The sequence below is a fragment of the Rhinolophus ferrumequinum genome, chromosome 19 (assembly GCF_004115265.2).
Source record: "Rhinolophus ferrumequinum isolate MPI-CBG mRhiFer1 chromosome 19, mRhiFer1_v1.p, whole genome shotgun sequence".
Classification (NCBI taxonomy): domain Eukaryota; kingdom Metazoa; phylum Chordata; class Mammalia; order Chiroptera; family Rhinolophidae; genus Rhinolophus; species Rhinolophus ferrumequinum.
In genome coordinates, this window is record NC_046302.1 from 30510672 (window position 1) to 30532566 (window position 21895).

The 21895-nt window shown below is 36.7% G+C and overlaps 1 protein-coding gene across 3 annotated transcripts in view; it reads left to right on the top strand.

Moving 5' to 3' along the window:
• The window catches only part of KIAA1328 (KIAA1328 ortholog), a 259083-nt gene that overhangs the window by 80069 nt on the left and 157119 nt on the right, over positions 1–21895 (top strand). For all 3 annotated transcript variants that reach the window (XM_033087803.1, XM_033087804.1, XM_033087805.1), the window contains one exon: positions 14104–14231. In XM_033087803.1, coding sequence (XP_032943694.1) covers positions 14104–14231 — 128 coding nt within the window. The remainder of the gene's footprint in view (positions 1–14103; positions 14232–21895) is intronic.

The following is a 21895-nucleotide window of genomic DNA, read 5'->3' on the forward strand; positions in this document are numbered from 1 at the left end:
ATAAACTGTAGAGTGCCAAGTACGTGCATGTACTCTACTTGATAATAATAATGTATGTAATGTGGGATTGCTATGGAACCTCAGGTCACACTGCTTTTCTTGAATAGCTAAGAAATAGAAATGTAGGCATCACCAGCATATATTTTGAATTTGAAGCTGTGGTAGAATATAAGGTTATGGGAAGTGTTAGTGAAAACAGAATAACTTCTAGGACATCATTTTAGGGAGTATCTGCTCTTACTGATGGGTAAAGGAAGGGAAAATCAGTGAAAGAGATTTAAAAAGGAGCAATGTGTAAAGAGAAAGCAGAATGGGCCAGTAACTCAGAAGAGGAGATCATTTGGAGAGTGAGAGAGTGGCCAGCAAGAAGGATAAAACCCAAAATCACATTGTCGTATTTAGCAATTAACAGATTAGGGGATATTTGTCATGAAGACAGTGTAAAGTGACAGAGCAGGGAAACATACTATATTGAGCCAAAACTTAAATTGGAAATGATGAAGTAGAGACAATGAGTATCGATTAATCTTTTAGAGTTTTGGTAATGGTGGGAGGATAGAGAAATGTTGGCAGCTTAAGAAGAAAGTATTATTTGATGAGGACTTTTCTTAGGATGTGCTTAGTTGAAGGCTTATGGGAGGGAGCCGAAAGCTACTGAGATCACGAGAAAGAGAATAATTTATAGGACAGTATCTTGAATGATATTGAAGAGGGTAAAGTCAGGAACACAAATGGAGAAGTTTGTCTTAGAAACAATGAGAAGTTTTTCTTAGAAACAACATTCATTCACTCATTTATTCAACACTTATTGAATGCCAAGACCTGAGGGAATGATGTGTTGAGATGGGAGTTGTGAGGAAGTTGGGCATATTTAACAAGATCTTATTGGCCATCTGTCTTTTCCATGAAATAGGATGGACTTAAAAATGAGTACATTCTTTGCTTCCAGTTGAGTTGCTTGAGCTGTTACTCCCTAGTTATTCCATTGTAAGTTTTTTTCTTTATCTGTATCAGACAATGTTGTAATGTATGTTTCAACTGTCAAACATAATTTAGAAAATTCAAGAGGGGAATGAAATTTTTTATCCATATTTATACTCTTCTTTCTTCCTGATGTTCCAAAATTCCTTCCTTCATCATTTCCTTCCTACTTAGAGAATCTTTAGCCATTCTTTTAGAATAGATCTAAATTCTCTTCATTGTCCTTTATCTGAGAGTTTCCTGATTTCTCTTGCAGTTTTGAAGAATATTTTTGCTGGATATAGATTTCTAGGGTTTACAGTTCGTTTCTTTTAGCACTTGAAAAATGTGCCCCTTCCTTCTGGCACCCATGTTTTGTGATGAAAATTCACTATCATTCAATTTTTCCCCATTTTAATAAGATGCTGCTTCTCTCTTGCTTTCATAATTTTCTTTGTCTTTAGCTTTTCAAAGTTCAATTATGATGTCTGTTGGCATGGATTTCATTGAGTTGATCCTGTTAAGGGTTTGCTCAGCTTCTGTCCTCTGTAGGTTTATGTTTCTTGCCAAATTTGGGAAATTTTCAGGCATTAAGTCTTCTTGTGCTTTTCCAGCTCCACCCTCTTTCTGCTCTCATTTTAGGACTCCAATGACACAAATACTAGATCTTCTGCTAGAGTCACACTGGTCCCTGAGGCTCTGATCATTTTCTTTTTCAGTCATTTTCTCTCTGTTGTTCAGATTGGATAATGTGTATTGTTCTATCTTCAACTTCACTAATTAGTTTGTATGTCCTCATTCTATTGTGGAGCCAAGCTTTTTATTCTCGTTATTGTATTTTTCAATTATAAAATTTCTATTTGATTGTTCTTTATATTTTGTATTTTTTTGCTGAGACTCTTCATTTGTTTCAAGCTTGAAGCTTGTTTGTAATTGCTCCTTGAAGCATTTCATGATGGCTGCTTTAAAATCCCTGTCAGATAATTCCAACATCTGTGTCATTTCAGTATTGGTGTCTGTTGATTGTCTTTTCACGTTCAAATTGAGATTATCCTCACTCTTGATATAGCAAGTGATTTTTAATTGTATTCTAGACATTTTGGGTATTAAGTTATCATCTTATTTCAATTATCTCTTTTAGCAGACCTTTTCTGACATCACACCGATGGGGAAAAGGAGGCTCCACCTCATTACTTTTAGGCTGAGAAAGAAGTTCAGGGTCCCCACTCAGCCTCCTTTGACACTCAGGGGGAGGTGAGTCCTTATTACTGCTGGGTGGAGAGTGGAAGTTGAGCTCCCTAGGAGACCTGGCTGAAAAGGGCAGGGGCTTCCCAGATGGCCTCCATGATTACTGCTGATATGTTGTGAAATTCTTGGCTTTCCACTCAGCTTTCTGTGACACCACCTCAGCAGGGAGGGACACCTCCTTAGAGCTAGATGGGAGCAGAGGTCCAGGATCCCTAGGAGGCCTCCACTGATAATCATGAGGGTGAAGGAGGTGGAGGAGGGAATCATTCCCGTCAGATAGGGATGAAAGTAGTGGCTCCCCACTCAGTCTTCTCTGAACGCTGCCTCAGTAGAAGGGGGAGATAGGGTAGAGGGACACCTCTAGTCTAGGCTCCTAACAGCGTTTGTTGATGGGTGTGGGGCTGGGGTTACAGTGTTTTCCGTCGTGTTTGCCTAGAGTAAGGCAGTTCTTGTCCAAAAGTTTTCTGTTTTGCTAGGCAGGGTCCCCTTTCCTTTTCTATTGGCTAGTGAGAACAGGCTGCTTTTGGATTTTTGTATGTGTGTCCATTTGCATTTCTGGATTGTTGATTTCTCCAACACCCATTCCAGGGTATATGAGGCAAAAACAAAACTAGGCAACTCAGCACTGTATTGTCTCCAGGTTCCAAGGCCCCAGCCAGTCTACCACCTTCTCCCCATCTTTCAGAGTCTTCTTCTATTTGTTTTATGTATAATATCCAGGGCTTTCAACTGTATTTAGTGAGAGGATGCGGGGAAATTATATTTACTGCATCTTGTCTGGAACCAGAAATCCCACTGTACTTATTTTACTTTTTTTAAATTTTTTTTCCTGGCTATTAATACTCAATTTTCTGAACACATTCTATTGTGTGTAGATGTCTTATCTTAGTCCAAAAGAGAATATTTTTCCTCCTCCCAGTGCAGACATGGGTGAACTTACTTAGCTAACTAAGACTGATTTTTCAAGAAAAATCAAAGACTAAATATAGAAACTTTCTGCTTCCTAGTGGAATTGCTTAAAGCAGAAAAATAAAATACAAATCACTGCTTTAACTATTCTGTTCATTACTTTTGAATTTTATGGTAGGTCCAATTCTCTTTTGTTAAGCATATATACATAAAAACCTAGGTCTCAGGGATTGCTCTTTTAAATGTGGCCTCTTGGATTAATTTATTTAGGAGTCAATAATGTTAAAATAGTAAAGCAAAAACCTAACTCCTTGATTTTAATGACACTGTAAAACTTTTCTCCTTGACTGTTTTGGGCGATTTCTCTATAACATTTCTTTAGTGGAGGGTCAAGCAAATAATGTGGGTTTTTACCAGTTTTTTAAATATGATTCTGCTAAACAGTCCACATAAGTTCAATTATATTAGGAACCAGTGAAGTGAAGTTATTCATAAAATGCTTTATTACCTTCAGTCTTTGCAGCATTTGCTGAGTTTAGATAATAAACCTGCACATAGGAGTTACTTAATTCTTCTCTGAGCAATAATTTACATTTGTGAGCAGTAGCCTCAGTCATTTTCAAAGAAGCAAGAAATGAGATATTCCTACTATTTTTTTCTAATTTAACCTTAAAATGTTAGATGTGATACCATTCTATAAGAACTCTCCTTTTTCACTCTAGTTATAAATACTATTTTATGGAAATTGTTTGATTTTTACTGAGAATTATATTAGGTCACATTTTTATACTGCATGAAAAGGTGCATGCAACTCTGAGAATACTGTTCCCTAAGGCCATCGCTAGCGGGAATGGTCTGGCAGTGTTAAACTGAAGTCAGAAATTATACTGTACACTTACGCTTGGGCAAGGTAGAGGATGGATAGCTATTGGGAAGTGCAAGAGAAAAAAAAAAACATGTTTTTTTGTGTGTGTTTTTTTTCCCCGTGGACTCTTCCCCCCATATAAATTCTGAAGCCCTACAGGTAATATTTGCTATTGTTATTACTTCAATAGTCAGCCACAATAGAAATGTTATATTGCTCTGAAAATCTAGAGTATCGCTTCCCTGCTAAAGAAGAAAATGGTTATTTCGCATTGCATATTTTATTTTTTATATGCTTCTTTCCAAAACAAAAACAGGTGACCAAAAGAGAGAAAAAACAACATCATTCTCTAAGGATGGAATAAAGGGAGGAAGCAAAGGAGTCTGATAATGTATTATACTTCAACCTAAAGGAGGAGGGTGGGCTTCCTCCCCCAGACACAGAGGAGGGGAATACTTAGAGATGCTAGGCACACTCAAAGATGATTGTGGTCCCACTCAGAAGCCTGTTAGAAATGTAGTATCTTAGGCCCTACCTCAGATCTACGGAATCAATATCTGCTGTCTAACAGGAGTCGCACGTGATTCCTGTGTACATTACTTTTTAAGAAACACTGATCTTTAGTGGTTCTAGGGCTTTACTCCAGATCTCAGCTCATTGGCAAAGTAAACTTGGGTAAGTTGTGAACCATTCGGTGCTGCAGATTTACTTGTAAAATGAGACCAATAATAGTACTTCGTGGTTTTGTTTCTTTTGCGGAGAATTAAGTACGATAAGTAGAGGTTATACTGACTCATCCTCAGATACTCTCATTCATATACCTACCTATTCCTGGTGATAAGCATCTCATTGTACAATAGGTAATGGTGGTATCTGACTGTAATAAGAGAACTCTAATGAGGAATCAAGAAGGCAGAAATGACAAGCACAAAAATTATAAGAGCCAGAAGATGAACTATATGAGGAAAGCGTAATGCCATTGGATTAATTAGTTTGGCAAAGAGAAGATTAAGGGACCTCTTTAATTCAGTTTACATTTCCACTCAGAAATGAATGGTCTTACATAGCAGCATAAATAGTTCAAGTAGACAAATATAGGGGTATGAAGTGAGGGAGGTATCGTATATATTGATATTGATAGTTCACGGAGAGTTTTAATGTAAGGACAAGAACAAAGCTCTTCTGCCTGAACATAGGGAGCAGAATGAAATGACCGCTTTCTAAGAAGCCTTTAGCCTGTGTGTCCTGGCTGGAGCTGGTAGGCCCCAGCGTGGTATGTTTAGCTCTGCTTCACAAGGCGTTACACACACAACTTCACTTACGGGCCTTTCAGAGTCCAGAGAGTTTAGTGCGCAGACTGTCTTCAGTGGTCTATACTGGCACGAATTTACCTGTTTGAAATTGGAAATTTTCAAGTGTTAGTCATTATTACTGCAGTTCACCTTATACAGTAACTTCTGGTTGGGGTAGGGTATGATCACAGCCTTTTCCCCCCTACAATTTAAGCTAGTTCCTGTAACTCAGAAAAGGCTGAATTGATTTAAAGCAGTCTTATGAATGGAGAAAATACTTCTCCTTCGGGTCTAGCTGAAATATGGAACCTTTAAATAAGATAAATTTTTAAGCAGGTTAGAAACAAGAGAAAATGCATAGTTTTCAATAGAAGTGTTTTTGCAACCTTGTCTTTAATGTCTGCCATGAATGCTTGAAATGTGTATCTATAGATTATTGTGAAAAGCAAATTATGGAGAAATCAAAATTCTGATCAGTCTGGCCCATTGATAGCCTACTTTTTAGGATCTCTGCATATGAATGTTTCAATAAGTGTCCTTACCTTTCAAGTTGGAGAAATAAATCTTGGGTCTTTATTGTGTTGTTGGTTTTCTGAAAAGTCTTGGGGTCTATTGATCTGTGCAAAAGACAAATATAAATAATCTTAGTTCCAAGTCTGTTTCTTCCCCATCTTGTTTTGTGACTCTGCAAGAAACAAGGTAGGGACTATAATGCTTAGAAAACTCTTAAAAAGCTAATTAATTACTCTAACCAGATATCTTTTTATGGTTCATAGTTTTGTTGCTGTTGTTCAGACTGAGTAGAGTCCAGAAGAAACTGGGTGAGGCATTTGACTCTTCTTTCGCTTTATATGTGTCCAGAACATTGAGTTTTCCTGTTTGTTTTAGAGACTTCTTCCCCTCCCCAAAGATTACTGTCATTAGGAAATTGAAAAACACGGTGGCCTTGCCCTGAATTTGCCATAAATTTCTCTTTAAATTAACGGGAAAATTTCAGGCTTGTGTCAGTGGGTTGTACTCCAGCACAAGGTAATAAAAAGGGTGTAAACATTCTTATGAAATTCTCATCTATCTGTACTAATCAGTTCATCTAGGTATCAGATTTGTTTTACCAACAATTCATTTTCAGTTGCATGTATTGTCATTGAGTTCCAGACTGGATATGTAATTTGGACCTCAGTGTTTATGTCAGAAAACATGTACGGTTTTTGGAAAGGAGAGAAAAGGAAATGATTGTGAGGTAAGACGTGTGGCGTTGTTGGAAACATATTTGCTTCAGATGGGAAAATCTTGTGAGATTGGAACAATTTAAAATTTGTAATGAATCAGTAGTTTTAGCCATCTTCTTTGCTAGTTTAAAGAGCACATGGTCTGTCTATGGTTTGTTTCAATCCTAAACTCAAAGCTAACGTGAAATTCAATAGGCGCTCCTTTACTTGTATTCCTTTATTCATTCCGCTAACATTTTTGAAGTGCCTGCTGTATACTTGACAGAAACGAAGATTAATATACTGTGATTTCCAGAAGCACACAGGCCACTTCAGGTGATAGTAATATAATAAAATAATTTTAGCTCTATGCTATTTACTATAATAAAGGTGCTTACTCTACCTGGGAGGTCAGTGAAAGCTTAGAGGAAGAGATGACATAAAAGCTAAGTTTGAAAGGATGAGTAAGAATTCTGTAGCATTAGGAGCAGACAAAACGTTCTAAGCAGAAGACATAGTGTATGCTGTCTTTATATTGTATATATTACATAGTATGTAGGTGTTGAGGCTGAAGGGAATACCTGCCATGGTGAAAATCTTGGAGTTCTGTATTTCCCTGGGAGTCTATGACTAATGGATTGCTTTAGAGTTGCAGCCTCATGGTCAGCTGTTTTTATCTCAAGGTGACCCTGAATAAAACATCTCCTTCTGTCCAGGAGCTTTTCTCTTCGATGTGAAAATAGCATAACTCTCATGTACCAGAACAGCGGGGGTAAATGGTGCACACCTAAGTAATGTCACCCTGGCATTTTGGCAAAGATCACCAGTAGCCTCCTCACCTCTCAGTCTTTAACTGGTGTGACCTGTGCAGCATTGAACAGAGTTGACGACATGTTTTTATCCATCCCTTTTTCTTTGCCTACCCTTTACATGTTGTTGTTACATTGGCCCTCTTCTCTCAGTTTGAACATTTATTCTCCAAGAGGCTTTCCCTGGTTCCTCAGTCATTTAGGTGCCCTTAGAAAGTGCTGGCATAGCACTACGTAATGTTCTGCCATTACTTTCATCATACGTTATTGCAAGTATGTGTTTGATTCCTTGCCCTGATTGCTGGATGGTAAGCTCACTGCAGGAGTTAGTCTTGTTCAACATTGTAGTCTTGCATCCAGCACACACGTTATTGTACTCATTAAATCTATTTATTTAATAAACATTTATGGAGCATTTATTGTGTAGGCTAAGGAATTCAGCAGTAAACAAAACACAGCAATGTTCCTGCCCTTATGGAGCTGGTCTGTTGAATGAATGAAAGAGCGAACAAAGGAAACGCCACACTCCCTGGACAGTGTTACGCACTCTCATGTCTTCAGCCACCACATATAAAGTGATTAACTCCCAAATTGCTTTCTACTGAGACCTCTTTTCTGAATTCCAGGCCCAGGGATCCAAGTGCCCTATTGGCCATCTCCCCTGAGCGCTCCCCCAGCGCCTCCGACTCAGTGTGTCTAAAGCTGCACCTCGTTCCCCCAGACCTTTGATTTCTTCTGCATTCTGTCTTGGTGAATGGAACTGTGCTTCAGGTTGTACGTCTTGTCACCCAATTCATAAGTTGACAGTGTCTTAAATTTCCCTTTTCAAACCCTTTCCCCCTAAGTCCCACCACGGTTACTTCAATTGAGGTCCCTCTCATCTCGCACTTAGACTGGGGTAGCAATTTTCTAACTTGCTTGTTCTAGTCTTAAGCTCTCCAATCCATCCTTCGCATTCCCTCCAAAGGTGTCTATAAAGTACAAGTTGTCTGTAAGACATCAATATAGAGATAAAATCCAAAAAACTTAGTATAACATTCAAGATCTGGCCCCTGTTTATCTCTGCAGCCTCTTCATTCATTCTCCCTACTCATGCTGACCAGTGAACCATCCCTTCTGTACTGCTTGTTCCCTTATTGTGTGTATCTGTATCATTTCTGATGATCTTTCAGCTGAGGGCATCCCCCACCCTACCTACCCAGTGCGTCTATATAGTCTGTTTCCAAAATTCATCTCTGGGGTCACATTTTTCTCTGGAGCCTTTTCTGACTCCCCCCCAGTGTAGTCAAAGTGACCACCCACCTCCATTTTTTTAAAAAAAATCGCCACTGCACTGTATCCTGTGTTTAAATATCTCTCCTAGAACATACTAGCTTTATTTGTTTACATCTCCTTCTCTAAGCCTCTTGATTTTTTTCCCCAGCTTTGAGATATTTTTGACATCCAACATTGTGTCAGTTTAAGGTGTACAGTGTGATGATTTGATGCATGTATACATTGTGAAGTTATTACCACAGTAATATTAGTTATAAGATCCATTACCTCACATAGTTACCTGTATGTGGTAAAAACATTGAAGATTTATAACCTTAGCAACTTTCACGTATACAGTGCAGAATTGGTAACTATAGTCACCGGGTTATACCTTAAGTTCTCCAGAACTTACTCACCTTGGAAGACCTCCCTCATTTGGCTCTATATGAAATCGTGGTTGCTAAGTACCAGATCCAAGCTTGCCAGATATCTGATGCAAGGGTGGGGTGGGGTGGGGGTGGTGATCCCTGCTACACCAGAGGAATTCACCAGCTTGGGACCACCACTGTCTGCTTGGGCAGCCTACTGGTATAGTAGTATGTCCTGTCTTCCTGGCCTTCCGCCACCGCTGGTTTTTCTCTGTCACTCAGTTTTTATTCTTTCACCTCACTATTCCTTTTGCTTTGATCTTTAGTTTTATTTTTCTATATATACAGTCGTCCCCCCCTATTCATGGGGATATGTTCCAAGACCCCCCCAGTGGATGTCTGAAACCTCAGCTAGTACTGAACCCTACATATGCTATGTTTTTTCCGTATACATACGTACCTATAACAAAGTTTAACTTATAAACTAGGTGCAATAAGAACAATAATACAATAGAACAATTATAACAATGTGCTGTAATAAAATTTTGTGAATGTGGTCTTTCTCAAAATATCTTATTGCACTGTACTCACCTTTTCACTTCAAGGAAGCACTTAGGGCTTCTCTTTGACATATTTGAATTGTCGGCATTGCTTCTTTTGTGCTTTGGAGCCATTTATTAAGTAAAATAAGGGTGACTTGATCACTGTGATACTGGGACAGTGGATCTGATAACTGAGCTGTCTGCTAAGTGACTAATGGTGTGTGGTGTGTGCAGAGTAGAGTCTGGACAAAGGGATGATTCACCTCCAGGTGGGATGGTGTGAGAATGGTGCCCAATTGAAAACTTAGGAATTGTTTATTTCTGGAATTTTCCATTTAATATTTTTGGAATGCAGTTGACCGTGGGGAACCACGGAAAGCAAACCCATAGATAAGAGGTACGACTGTAATGCATTTTGGAATTAAGTTTTATGTAATGCATTAAGGCTTTAAGTTTTGCGAAATGACCTTTTCCAGTAGCCATTTCAGCTAATTGATGTGATGTTTAGGTTTTGATGTGATCTTGCTTATTTAATTTATATTGTTATGAATTTTTTTTCTTCGATGAGGTTGTGATGACTGCTATTTCTCTCAATTCTTAAATGATGGTTGGGCAGACCCTCAGTCTGATAACGCCAGGGTGCTTACACCGGTGTGTTAGAGTCACGTGGTTTGGTGAACACCATCCCTTAGGTTCCATTTTCTACACTTGTTGCATTCTTTCCTGTCAGTTAGCCAGAACCGTGTGAAATGTCTTCTTACTATACTCCCTCCCCCAAATCAGTGAAGAAGACATCTTCCTCATATTTTCCTAACAAAAATCTCTCTTCAGATAGAGAGGTGAAGTTTCATTATGCTGGGAGAAAGGAAACATACCATTTTCCCTGGACACATATTTTGGATTTTCCAGGAAAGGGGGGCATTTCAAAATTTGGTGAATCAAGTCAGATATAAGAAATTGATAAAGATATGACTGCCAGTTTTTATATTCTGCCACATAACCTGTATTTAAATGAATTTGCCTATACAGTTATACCTTCTTTCCTTAAATTTCATGAACCAACCTCTTCTAGTTTCAGATTTTTCTTCTGCAGCTTCCTCACCTCTCTCAGCCTTCATAGAATCAAAGAGAATTATGGTCCTGCTCTGAGTGAGGCTTCGGCTTAAGGGAGTTTTGTGGCTGGCTCGTCTTCTGTCCAGGCCACTGAAACGTTCTCCATATCAGCAGTAAGGCTGTTTCACTGTCTTATCATTCATGTGTTCACAATAGTAACACTTTTAATTTCCTCCAAGAACTTTTTCTTTGCATTCACAACTTGACTAACTGGTGCAAGATGCCTAGCTTTCAGTCTGTCTTGACTTTCAACATGCCTTCCTAAGCTTAGTCATTTCTAGTTTTTGATTTAAAGTGAGAAATGAGCAAGTTTTTCTTTCACCTGAACGCCCACAGGCCATTATAGGGTTATTAATCGGCCCAGTTGCAATATTGCTTTGTCTCAGGGCGAGCGAGACAGGCTCCTCATGCTGAGGGGAGAGAGAGAGAGAGAGACAGGTAGGATGGCCCGTCCGTGGAGCGCTCAGAACCCACGTGTGTATTGGCTGAGTGCCTTCTCATATGCACGGTTCGTGGTGCCCCAAAACAATTACAACAGTAGCATCAAAGATCACTGATCACAGATCACCAAACAAATATAGTAAGAAAGAAAATGTTTAAAATATTGTGAGAATTACCAAAACGTGACACAGACACAAAGTGAATAAATACTGTTGGGAAAAAAATGGCACCAATAGACTTGCTCAAGGCAGGGCTACCACAAAGATTCACTTTGTAAAATGTGCAATAAAGTGCAATAAAATAATGTGCAATAAAACAGGGTATGCCTGTAATTTGTTTTCAAATGCTGACATTTAACTCTTAGGCTGTGTAATTGTGCTAACTTCTTTAAAAGTAAAATTCATATTCTGCATCCAGACTAATATGTTCACCTACTATAAACATTACTGTCTATGGTAACAACTAGAATAAAAAAATTCTTTTTATATACATCGTAGCTGGCCGAGACTCTTGGGACTGCCACAAATCATTGCTGTCTTTTGGAGCTTGCTGACAAAAACCGTGGAAATGTAAACCCAGCCTCATCTGATATAGGTTGACCTTGAAAACTTGTTAGTTTATTTAGACTACTGTTCATCCTATTGTTGTCGTTGATTTTGAGATGCTGAGTATTCAATAAGCTCCTCTAATTAATGTATTCTTTGGGCTTTGTAACCTCTCCTTTCATTGTGAGCCAGCTCCTCTTCTACAAGCCATCTCTGGCTCCTTTTTTTGTTAAAGGTTAATAATGAGAATAACGAAGCAAATGGTTATTTATGCAGTGATGATTGACAAAGGTTATTAGAACAGGAATCTGCCCAAAAGCAATGATTAGGTTATGAAAATGTTACAGAATACTGAAACCAATCACCATTTTTGACATTTAAGCAGCATTAGTCCCACCTTAATCATAATGACCTCTTGTAAACGTATTTATAGAGAATAATCTCATTGGGCAGTATTTTTTATACCAACAGCTTACATAATTAAGTGTAAGGGGGACATTCAGAAATGATCTGAGAGAAAATGGGCCTGGAGAGGAAATTGCCACAATGAGAATTGAGGAGCCGAACTCCCTCTTGGATAGAAGTGTCTCCCAGACACCTGATCTACAGTTAGATGACCTTTTCCTCTTATTATCTTCATTTTGAGCCCTTTGCAAGTTTGAGGAGCTGTGGGATACGGTTCCCCAGGTTAGGTTGCCATGTTCTTCATACTAGACTGTAAAAAAATGTAAGGAGGCATACGGCAGAAAATTTCTTGATGATGGTTTTATTAATGAAACACTGACTTAACTAACATTATGCAAAACCAAACAAACAAGACAAAAATCTAATTATATCCTTTTAGAGCTTTCTATGCAAATTAGGCAGTAATTGTTTTTACCCTTCTACCCTGCTTTTTTTGTTTGATAACAGCTTTATTGAGATATAATCCACATGTAATGAAATTCATCCTTTTGAAGTATGTGATTCAATGGCTTTGAGTGTATTTCTAAAGGTGCAAGGATAACATCTAATTCCAGAGCATATTCATTGCCTCCCCCATAAAACCCATAACCATTAGCAGTTGCTCCCTGTTTACCTCCCTCAGCCCCTCAACCACTAATGCCCTTTCTGCTTCTATGGATTTGCCTGTCCTGGACATGCCTTTTTCTTTTCCTTCAGCTTTTCTCATCTAATAAGTACTTAAGGAAATTGGAGAAGAGGAGAGAAAGTGAATGTGGATGAATGTAGCTCTTATTTCTGATCTGGTATACTGAGTCTTTTCCCCTTGGTTCATTGGAAGAGGTATTTAAAACAAATAAAGAGAATAACAACAGTTTCCTATACATGAAATCATATAATATGCAGTATTTTGTGTTGGCTTCTTTTTGTTGTGTGTGTTGGCTTCTTTAGCTTAATGTGTTCAAGGTCCATCCATACTGTAGCATGTAACAATACTTTGTTTATTTTTGTGGCTGAATAATATTCTCTTGTATAGATATACCACATTTTGTTTATCCATTTATCACTTGGTGGACATTTAGGTTGTTTTCACTGTTGTGAATAATGCTGCTCTGAATACACCCTCATCCACATGCACAGGTTTTGTGTGGACATATATTTTCAGTTCTCTTGGGATATACCTAGGAGTGGAATTGCTGCGTCATATGGTAACTCTATGTCTAACTTTTTGAGGCACTACAAAATTATTTTCCAAAGCAGCAGCACCAGTTTACATTCTCATCAGCTACATAGGAGGGTTCTAATGTCTCCATATTCTTTTCAATGTGTATTATAATTGTCAGTCTTTTTGATTATAGCCATCTTAGTAGTTGCAAAGTTGTATCTTGTTGTGGTTTTGATTTGCATTTCCCTAATGGCTAATGATGTTGAACATCTTTTCTTGTGCTGTTTGGCCATTTATATACGTTCTTTCGGGAAATGTCTATTTAAGTTCTTTGCCCATTTTTCACTGGGTTAACAGTTTTTTATTGTTGACTCGTGTAAGGTCTTCATATATTCTGGATACTAGTCCCTTATTGTATATATACTAGTTGCAAATATTTTCTCTCTTTCTGGAGGTTGTCTTTCCGTAATAGTGTGCTTGGAAGCACAAAGTTTTTAATTTTAAAGTCAAATTTTTGAATTATTCTTTGGTTGCTGTGTTTTTAAGTGACCATTGCCTAATCCACGATCACAGATTGACTTTTCTTAGTTTTATGTTTTAGCTCTTACATTTAGGTCAGTTATCCATTTTCTGTTACTTTTATATATGGTGTGTCATATACTTTTGCATGTGTTTTGTATTTGTGTTTATTTTTTCAAATTTAAAGATTCAAGAGAGAAATTTCTTTTCAAATGGAATGTCCATTGCTACTCTTTGTGAATTGTTTCATGATTTTGGGGAGGATATATGTACTGTGTTCATCTAAAGACTACATTTACCTGCACTCTCACCAAATGTGGTTGCATTTCTGTCTCTATTTTGCCCATTGGAATCAGAAAAGCAGCACTCATGGATGCAGTTTCAATCTACTTACTCGGTTTTTTCCCTTAATTTGCAATCTTACCTCTTCAGCTCCAGTACAGAGAATGCCAAGAACTTCTAAGTCTTTATCAAAAATACCTATCTGAACAGCAGGAGAAGCTCACCATTTCGCTCTCAGAGCTTGGTGCTGCTAGAATGCAGGAACAACAGGTAAGCATCTTTATTCTTACCTTTTCTTGTCTTTCATGGGTCAGCAAGATGTCAAAAGAGTCATTTGCCTTTTTCTTTAATTGTCTCACAGCATATAACATTGTCTAAAAACATGCAAGTACAGCATGTGATGGAGCCGGTGTCTATTATTTCCCCTCTTTCCTTCTCTTCTCCTGTTCCGGGGGCCCAGAGGTCAGGACTGATTTTTCTAAGCAGGCTGTGGGTCAGTGGGGAAGCTCCTGGTTGTATGAAAGCACAGCAGGAAAGTTAAAGAAAACTCAATGCTCTGTCGCATAATGAAGATCAGGTGGGCTGTTTGTTACTCATTGTCCATATGGAAAACACTAATAAGCCTTTCATAACTCATGTTTACATTTTTAGAGTAATAAAAGTGACAGGGTAACTTATAAAAGTTTTAATTGGATAAAATTGGAATAGTTTGCATGACTTTATGTTGGTGTGTATATATATGTATATATACACATATATATATATGTATGTATTAATTATATACGTACATATGAGAGTGTTTGGAGATAAACATTTACAGAGGTATCACCAAATGATATATATTATATAATTAAATGAATGTTCAGAATCCTGCCAGTTGTGATGTGAGACAAGCTTTAAAGACTTAATTCTTGCCCTCTAACAAGTGATACTTGATGTCATTTTCATATCCATGAGTTTAAATCTTCTGATTGATGAAGATAAGCCTTATATGTTAAAGTATTTTAGAAAAAAACCTGTGTAGTATGGTGAAAGTCATTCATATTAAATATTAAAGCATGGATAATGTACTAACGTGTTAGCCTCCCCCTTTGAATGGTGTCAGGTCCGGAACGGTTTTTGCGACCCTTCTAAAGTACACCATTCCTGTTCAAACTAGGAACAACTGTCTCAAATGGGTTAAGAGTTTGGGCCAAGAAAACCAGTTTTGAACCTAAAGTTTGGACATATGAAAAAGTTTTTTTTAAAAAAAGAAATAATTATGCTGGAATGTGGTAAAACCTAGATTTCTTTAAACATACGCTTTTCTTTTTGAAGTCACAACACATAAAAAATGGCTGAAGGATACGTGGTTTATTTGTATTCTAATTTTAAATATTTTCTTCTGTTCTGTTTTTCTGAAAACCTAGGCTATAAAATGATGCAGAGGAAGGTGGCAGTTAATCTTGATTGTTTATCTAGATTTTTCCTGCCACTTTGAAAAACAGGGCAGGCAGTATTTAAGGTGGTCTTTGCCTGTTGCTTTCTTGAGTAGGCTAGAGAAAACTGTAGCACGAAGATCAGACTCTTGACCTTTGTTTTCGCATTTTTACTCCCTTCCTCTGTATGACATAGGTGTGTTAGAGGGCACAAAAATGAAAGAATGAAGGGCAGCCTATTGTCCAGGTAATGGGAGGGGAGGCAGAGGGGCCTGTAAATGGCCTGTGTGGAGTCATATGACCTTAAGGATATAGACAGGTAGTCCAGAAATCATCACTAGAAGACTCTAAAGACATCTAGATGTGGAGGCCTAACCCTTTTCCTATCTACTTACGAAATTAGGAGAAAAGAAAACTTTCTCAGGTATTAGTGTTTTGTTTAAGGCAGTGATTCTTGGAGGTTTCACTGGAGACAAATCATGTTAACACTGCCTTCCTTAATCTTAACTCTGAGGGGCAAAACTTAAAAAAAAAACCAAAAAACCACAAATACTAGAATGAAAATGTTGGCCAAGTGTATGGAGACATTATACCCTCTAAAAGAGATACTTTTGAATTTTCATTTTGACTTAATAATGTGAAACTTTTAAAACCACGTTTTCAAGAAGTACCTGGTGGTCAAGTTTTAGATTATATCTTATATACAATGAAAATGAAATTGAAAGATAAAGGCCACTTGTAAGCCCTGCCATTTGAAACTCGAGAGGGAAAATAAGTTTCATTTTGAATACCAAGTAGAGATTGTCACCTGGTTTCCTATGTTATCGGATTTGTTCTTTGTGACAGGCTTCTCTTCGCTGAGCAAAGGTAAGCATCTTCTCTTCTTTCCTTATGGCAACTGAGTACATTTGGCCAACAAGTCTACTTCTTGTCAGGACGGGCATCATTGTGAAGACTCAGCCTGAATGAGCATGTGGTTAAGTTAAATGTCCTCTTCACGTGCTCAGAAGTGGACTGTGCTCATCTCTATAACAACAACTTTCTTGTTCTTTTTCAATGATTGTTTATTCATCCATCTTCCTCTCCCAGCTTTTTTGGAAATAGGCATGATGATGTGTTGGTCTTTGTACACTCAAAGTCTAATATAGGGTTTGGCTTAACAAATAGGTTTTAATTTTTATTTAACAAATATTTATATGGTACATACTGTGCGCCAAGTACTGTTCTAAGCTCTTAACATATATTAAATCATTTAGTCCTTACAATAAACATACATTAAATCATTTAGTCCTTACAGTAACCCAATGAGGTTATTATCCCTGTTTTGCAGAGGAGGAACCCCTAAGAGAATGAGTAGCTTACCCAGGTCATACTGCTAGGAGGTTGGCAAAGCCAAGATATGAACCCAGTCAGTCTCACTCCATAGTTTCTTGAAGAAAAGAAAACAAGAAAAACTTGAGATAGCTAAAAAATGTTCGCTTTAGATGTCTTTGTTTCTATGACTAATCCTTCTTGGCTCTTAATCTGATGTACAGGTTTTTGAATACCAGAGCACAAATATAGTTGAGATGGTAGAAAACTCTGTTTGCTTTTCCGATGAGTAGACACAATGTCAGATAAACATAAAATTTTATTTGCTCTCAAAATAAGGGTTTTTTTTGTTTTGTTTTTTTGTTTTTAAAAAAGCTCATCTCCAGATGTTGTTATGGAGATAGCAGCAGTTCATTCTTCATGAGGCATTCATTTGACTTTGAGAGACTTTGTTGGTTGCCATCTGGCTCAAATTGCATATTATAGCTTTTGCTCTTAGTTTTATTAAATCCACAGTTCTTCAGAAGAATACCCTGGCTTATGATTTTCTTTTTCAACTTCTGCCATTTCCTTGAAAAGAAATTGCTCCATTTACAAGGTGAATTTTTTCCTTGTTTTTTTTCCCCATTCTCTTTCTTACTTTGCTTCAAAAATAAATACATTTTACATTCATTTTGGAATTCATTCAGCATTTCAAGTTTTTCATTGTGGATTCTAGAAAGGTGTGTTTTTTTTTAATGATTTTGTGGGTGTTTTTTTTTTCAATTATAGTTGACATCCAATGTTATATTAGTGTCAGGAGTACAACATAGTGGTTAGACATTTATGAGTATGTTATTTATGAAGTGACACCCTCCCGTTTAGTCTAGTACCCACCAGACACTATACATAGTTATTACAATATCGTTGACCTGTATTCCCTATGCTGTACTTTATATCCCTGTGACTGTTTTCTAACTACCAATTTGTACTTCTTAATCCCTTCCCCTTTTTCATCCAGCCCACACCCCACAACCCCACCCAACCATCAGTTCGCGATTCTAGAAAGGTTTTTCAGTTCTATTAAATTGAGATCTTTCACTGATGTATGTCTATTACTCCATTTCCTATCTTAAGAAACAATACTTAGTATATATAACCTTGGTCTTGGACGTGGGAGGATCTAGTAACCATAGTTTTGACCAATGTACATTTTAGAATATAGCTTTTCTCATCATAATTGAATGCTCTTTCTTTTTTGTGAACCTTAAACAACGTAACTTCAAACTATGATGATTGTAACTTCTATTTCAGCCTTATTTGATAGGCTGTACCATTTTAGAAATGTTTTAGTATTTCCTCAGTACTCCCTATATTAAGATAAAGCCTAGACAACATTTTGAGTAGCTTGTCCAGTGTACTTCTAAAACATTGGTTTGTAAGCCTACTTTATTATATGTCTTAGCTGTTCATTTTTTTTTTTTTGGTAAGTAAATGTACAAAGGTAGATTTGGAATCTTATGATTTCTCCCTTTTCTATAAAGTAGAGAAAATCATCATCACTTTTAGCCATAGGCAGTGGGTATTAATGAATCTCTGCTATTCTGATCTGGATTGTTCTCTTTTATCAGTATTATTTCTCTCTAGTACCTTGCTAAACCTTTTCTGTTACTGCTCATTATTTCCTCTTCTTTCTTTTTTTCCCTTTCATTCTTCTTTAGCTTCTCATTTCCCTCCAAGTCTCGAGATACTTTTCAAGTTCTTATCTCTCTCTCTGGCTTTTCTTTCCACCGTCCTATCAGTCCTTTACTCATTCATAGATGCTTACATTGTTTACTATCACCTGCACATTGAAGACATCCTAAATAAAGGTCTTCACCTGTGATAGTATACAAAAATTATTTAAATATCTGTCTTATTACTTCTATTGCTATTACTCAATGTCTCACAATCTTGAGGCTGCAATCCCAGCCATTTTTTTCTTCCTTGATTTCTCTTTAGTTGAGAGTCATTTGCCTTGTTCACTGTCATAATCTTAGGATTTTAGGATCTACTTTGATGCAATTCAGAGTTGTAAGTAAACAGCTGTGTACATCCTGCTATTTACCTGTCACAGAGAGATGACCTTATCATCTTTATCACAGTTCCAATAGCCAGTGTCGTCTGAGTTGGCACAAAAACTATTTTCATTCCGGCTTTAAAGATCTTCCAGGACTTCCACTTCCAGATAAGATAGACTAACTGTGACTAGATATATGCACCTACCTAAACAAATAAAAAACTGGACAGAATATATTATAAAAAGGTTTTCAATGTATTGAACATCAGACACTGAAAGAGAGTGGTCTCTGAAAGAGAAGCAAATTACATGAGCCATACAGTTACCTGAGGATGCTACTTAGAGAGTGATTCCAACTGGTGAAACAGAGAGGTGGAGACCAAGTAGAGACTGGTAGTCTCCATGAGGTGAGAAGATGGAGATGGGAGCTTGAAGTAGTATGAGATTGCAGGGCAGAAAAACAGTGAGGAGAGAGCTGCAATCAGAGGGTATGCCAGAGATCAGCAGAAGGACTCTCTCAAGTTTTAAATTAGGTAATGATCAATGCATAAGTATGAGAATACTTATTGTGTCTGAGGGAAAGAAGTACCAAAAAAGAACACAGTCCTTGGAACTTACATAGGCTGGGAATAGATCTTGTTCTTACCAACCAGATTGGCATCAGGTATAGTACTTAGAATGTATCGCCTCAGTAGAGGGGCAAAATCAATCCTAGTCTAAAAGGTCCCCTGAAAACATTTATCTGTACCCCTATGTTCACTAAAGCATTATTCACAGTGGCCAAGACATGGAAACAACCAAAATGTCCTTTGGCAGATGATTGGATAAAGAAGATGTGGTACATATACACAATGGAATGTTACTCAGCCATAAGAAAAGGTGAAATACTGCCATTTGCGACAACATGGATGGATCTTGAGATTATCCTGCTAAGTAAAATAAGTCAGACAGAAAAGGTCAAGAACCATATGATTTCACTGATACGTGGGATATAAAACTGAAAGCAACAAACAAACAAAAACTCACACAGACAACAGTTTAGTGGTTATTACCAGAAGGTAAGAGGGGAGGGGTGTGGTAGAAGAGGGTAAAGGGAGTCAAATACGAAATGGTGATGGATGGAGAACTGACTCTGGGTGGTAAACACACAATTCAATACATAGATGATGAGTTATAGAATTGTACACTTGAAAACTATATAGTTTTACTAACCAGTGTCACTCCAATAAATTTAATAAAAATTAAAAATAAATAAAAATAAATTTCCAAACCTGTAAAGGAGGAAAATCTGACCCCAAAATGAGATTAAGTCAATGAAACTCGACCCAGAAATGATAAAGTTAGTAGACAAAGACAGTAAATAAGTTATTTTAACAATATTGCATATTTTCAAAAAGTTAGAGGAAAAATGAGCATGTTAAGTAGAAACAATGTATATTGAAAATTTTTCAAATCAGATTTCTAGAGACTAAAACTGGAATGTCTGTCGTGAAAATACCCTGGAAGGGATTAGTAACAAACTTAACACTGCAGAAGAAAATATTAGTAAAATGAGTACATAGCAATAGAAACTATTCAAAATGAAATACATACAGAGAGAGAGAGAGAGAAAGAAAAGGAACAGAGCATAAGTGAGCTGTAGATCAACCTCAAGTAGCCTAATATGTGTAATTGGAGTTCCCAAATGGGAGGGGTCATAGAAAATAAATATTTGACGAAATAATGGCCCCTGATTTTTCCATTCTAATGAAAACTATAAACCCATGGATCTAAGCAGATCAGTGAATTAAAAGGATGGAAGGCAATGCTATCAAGGCATATTATAAGTAAATTACTTAAAACTACGCCAGTGATAAAATAAAATTCTTAAAAGCAGCCAGGGGAAAACATGATACCTAAAGAGGAATAAAGATAGAAATGAAAGCAGATTATTTTTAGTCAAAAATGCAAGTGAGAAAACAGTGAAACAATAAATTACTGAAAGGAAAAAAAATGTCAACCTTGAATTTTATACTGAACAAAAATATCTTTCAAAACTGAGGTGAAAGAATTTCTCAGACTATAAAGAGAAAAAATTATTTACCCACAAACTTACATTACAAGAATGTTAAAAGAAGTCTTTCAGACAGAAATAAATGATACTAGAGAGAAAGAGGGATTTACACAAAGTAGTGAACATTAGCAATAGTAGCTATGTGAGTAAATCCAAATGTTTTCATCGTATTATTTAAGTCTGTTTAAGAGTAAAACAATTTAATTTTTAAGAAAAATACATGGGGTTTATAACATGTAGAAACAAAAGTGTAACAGAAGTACAAATACTGGGAGAGGATAATTAATTTATATACTGTTGTATGGTTTTTAGATGATATCTGTAGTGGTGTATATCTCCTGAAGGTAGACTAGCATAAGTAAAGATAGTATGCTATCGACTCTAAACCATCCCCAAAATAATATGAGAAAATGTTATAGCTAATAAGTCAACAACGTAGATCAATTGATTGGAATCATGAAAAATAATCCAAATGAAGGCAGAAGGGAAAAACAGGAAACGAAGAACAGAAGGAGACAACTTGGAAACAAATAGCAATATTAAAAGTAAAAGGATGGAAAAAAGATATACCGTACTAACATTAATAAAAAGAAAGCTGGAGTAGCTGTGTTAATATCAGACAATGTGTATTTCAGAGCAAAGAATACTTCCAGAAAAAGAGGACTACTTCATAATAATAAAGTGTTTGATGCATCATGAGAACATAATAATGCTAAATGGTTACGCACTTAGTACCAACATCAAAATACGCGAAATAGCATCAAAATATTATATACAAGGAGAAATAGACACCTGGACAATTTTAGTTGGATATTTTAATATTATTTTTTCAAAAATTGATAAAATGATTAAAAAGGAAATTAGTAAAGATGTAAATAACTGGAATTATGCCAACCAATTTGATGTGACGTTTATGGTAAATCCCACCATCAATAATCTAATACAATTTTTTTCAAGTCTACACAGAACATTTAATAAGATAGTTTATATCCTGCCATAAAACAAATCACAGTAAGTTAAAAATGATTCATGTTATTCAAAGTATTCTCTGACCACAATGGAACTAAATTAGAAATCAATAACTGAAAATCATCTGTAAAAGTCACCAAATACT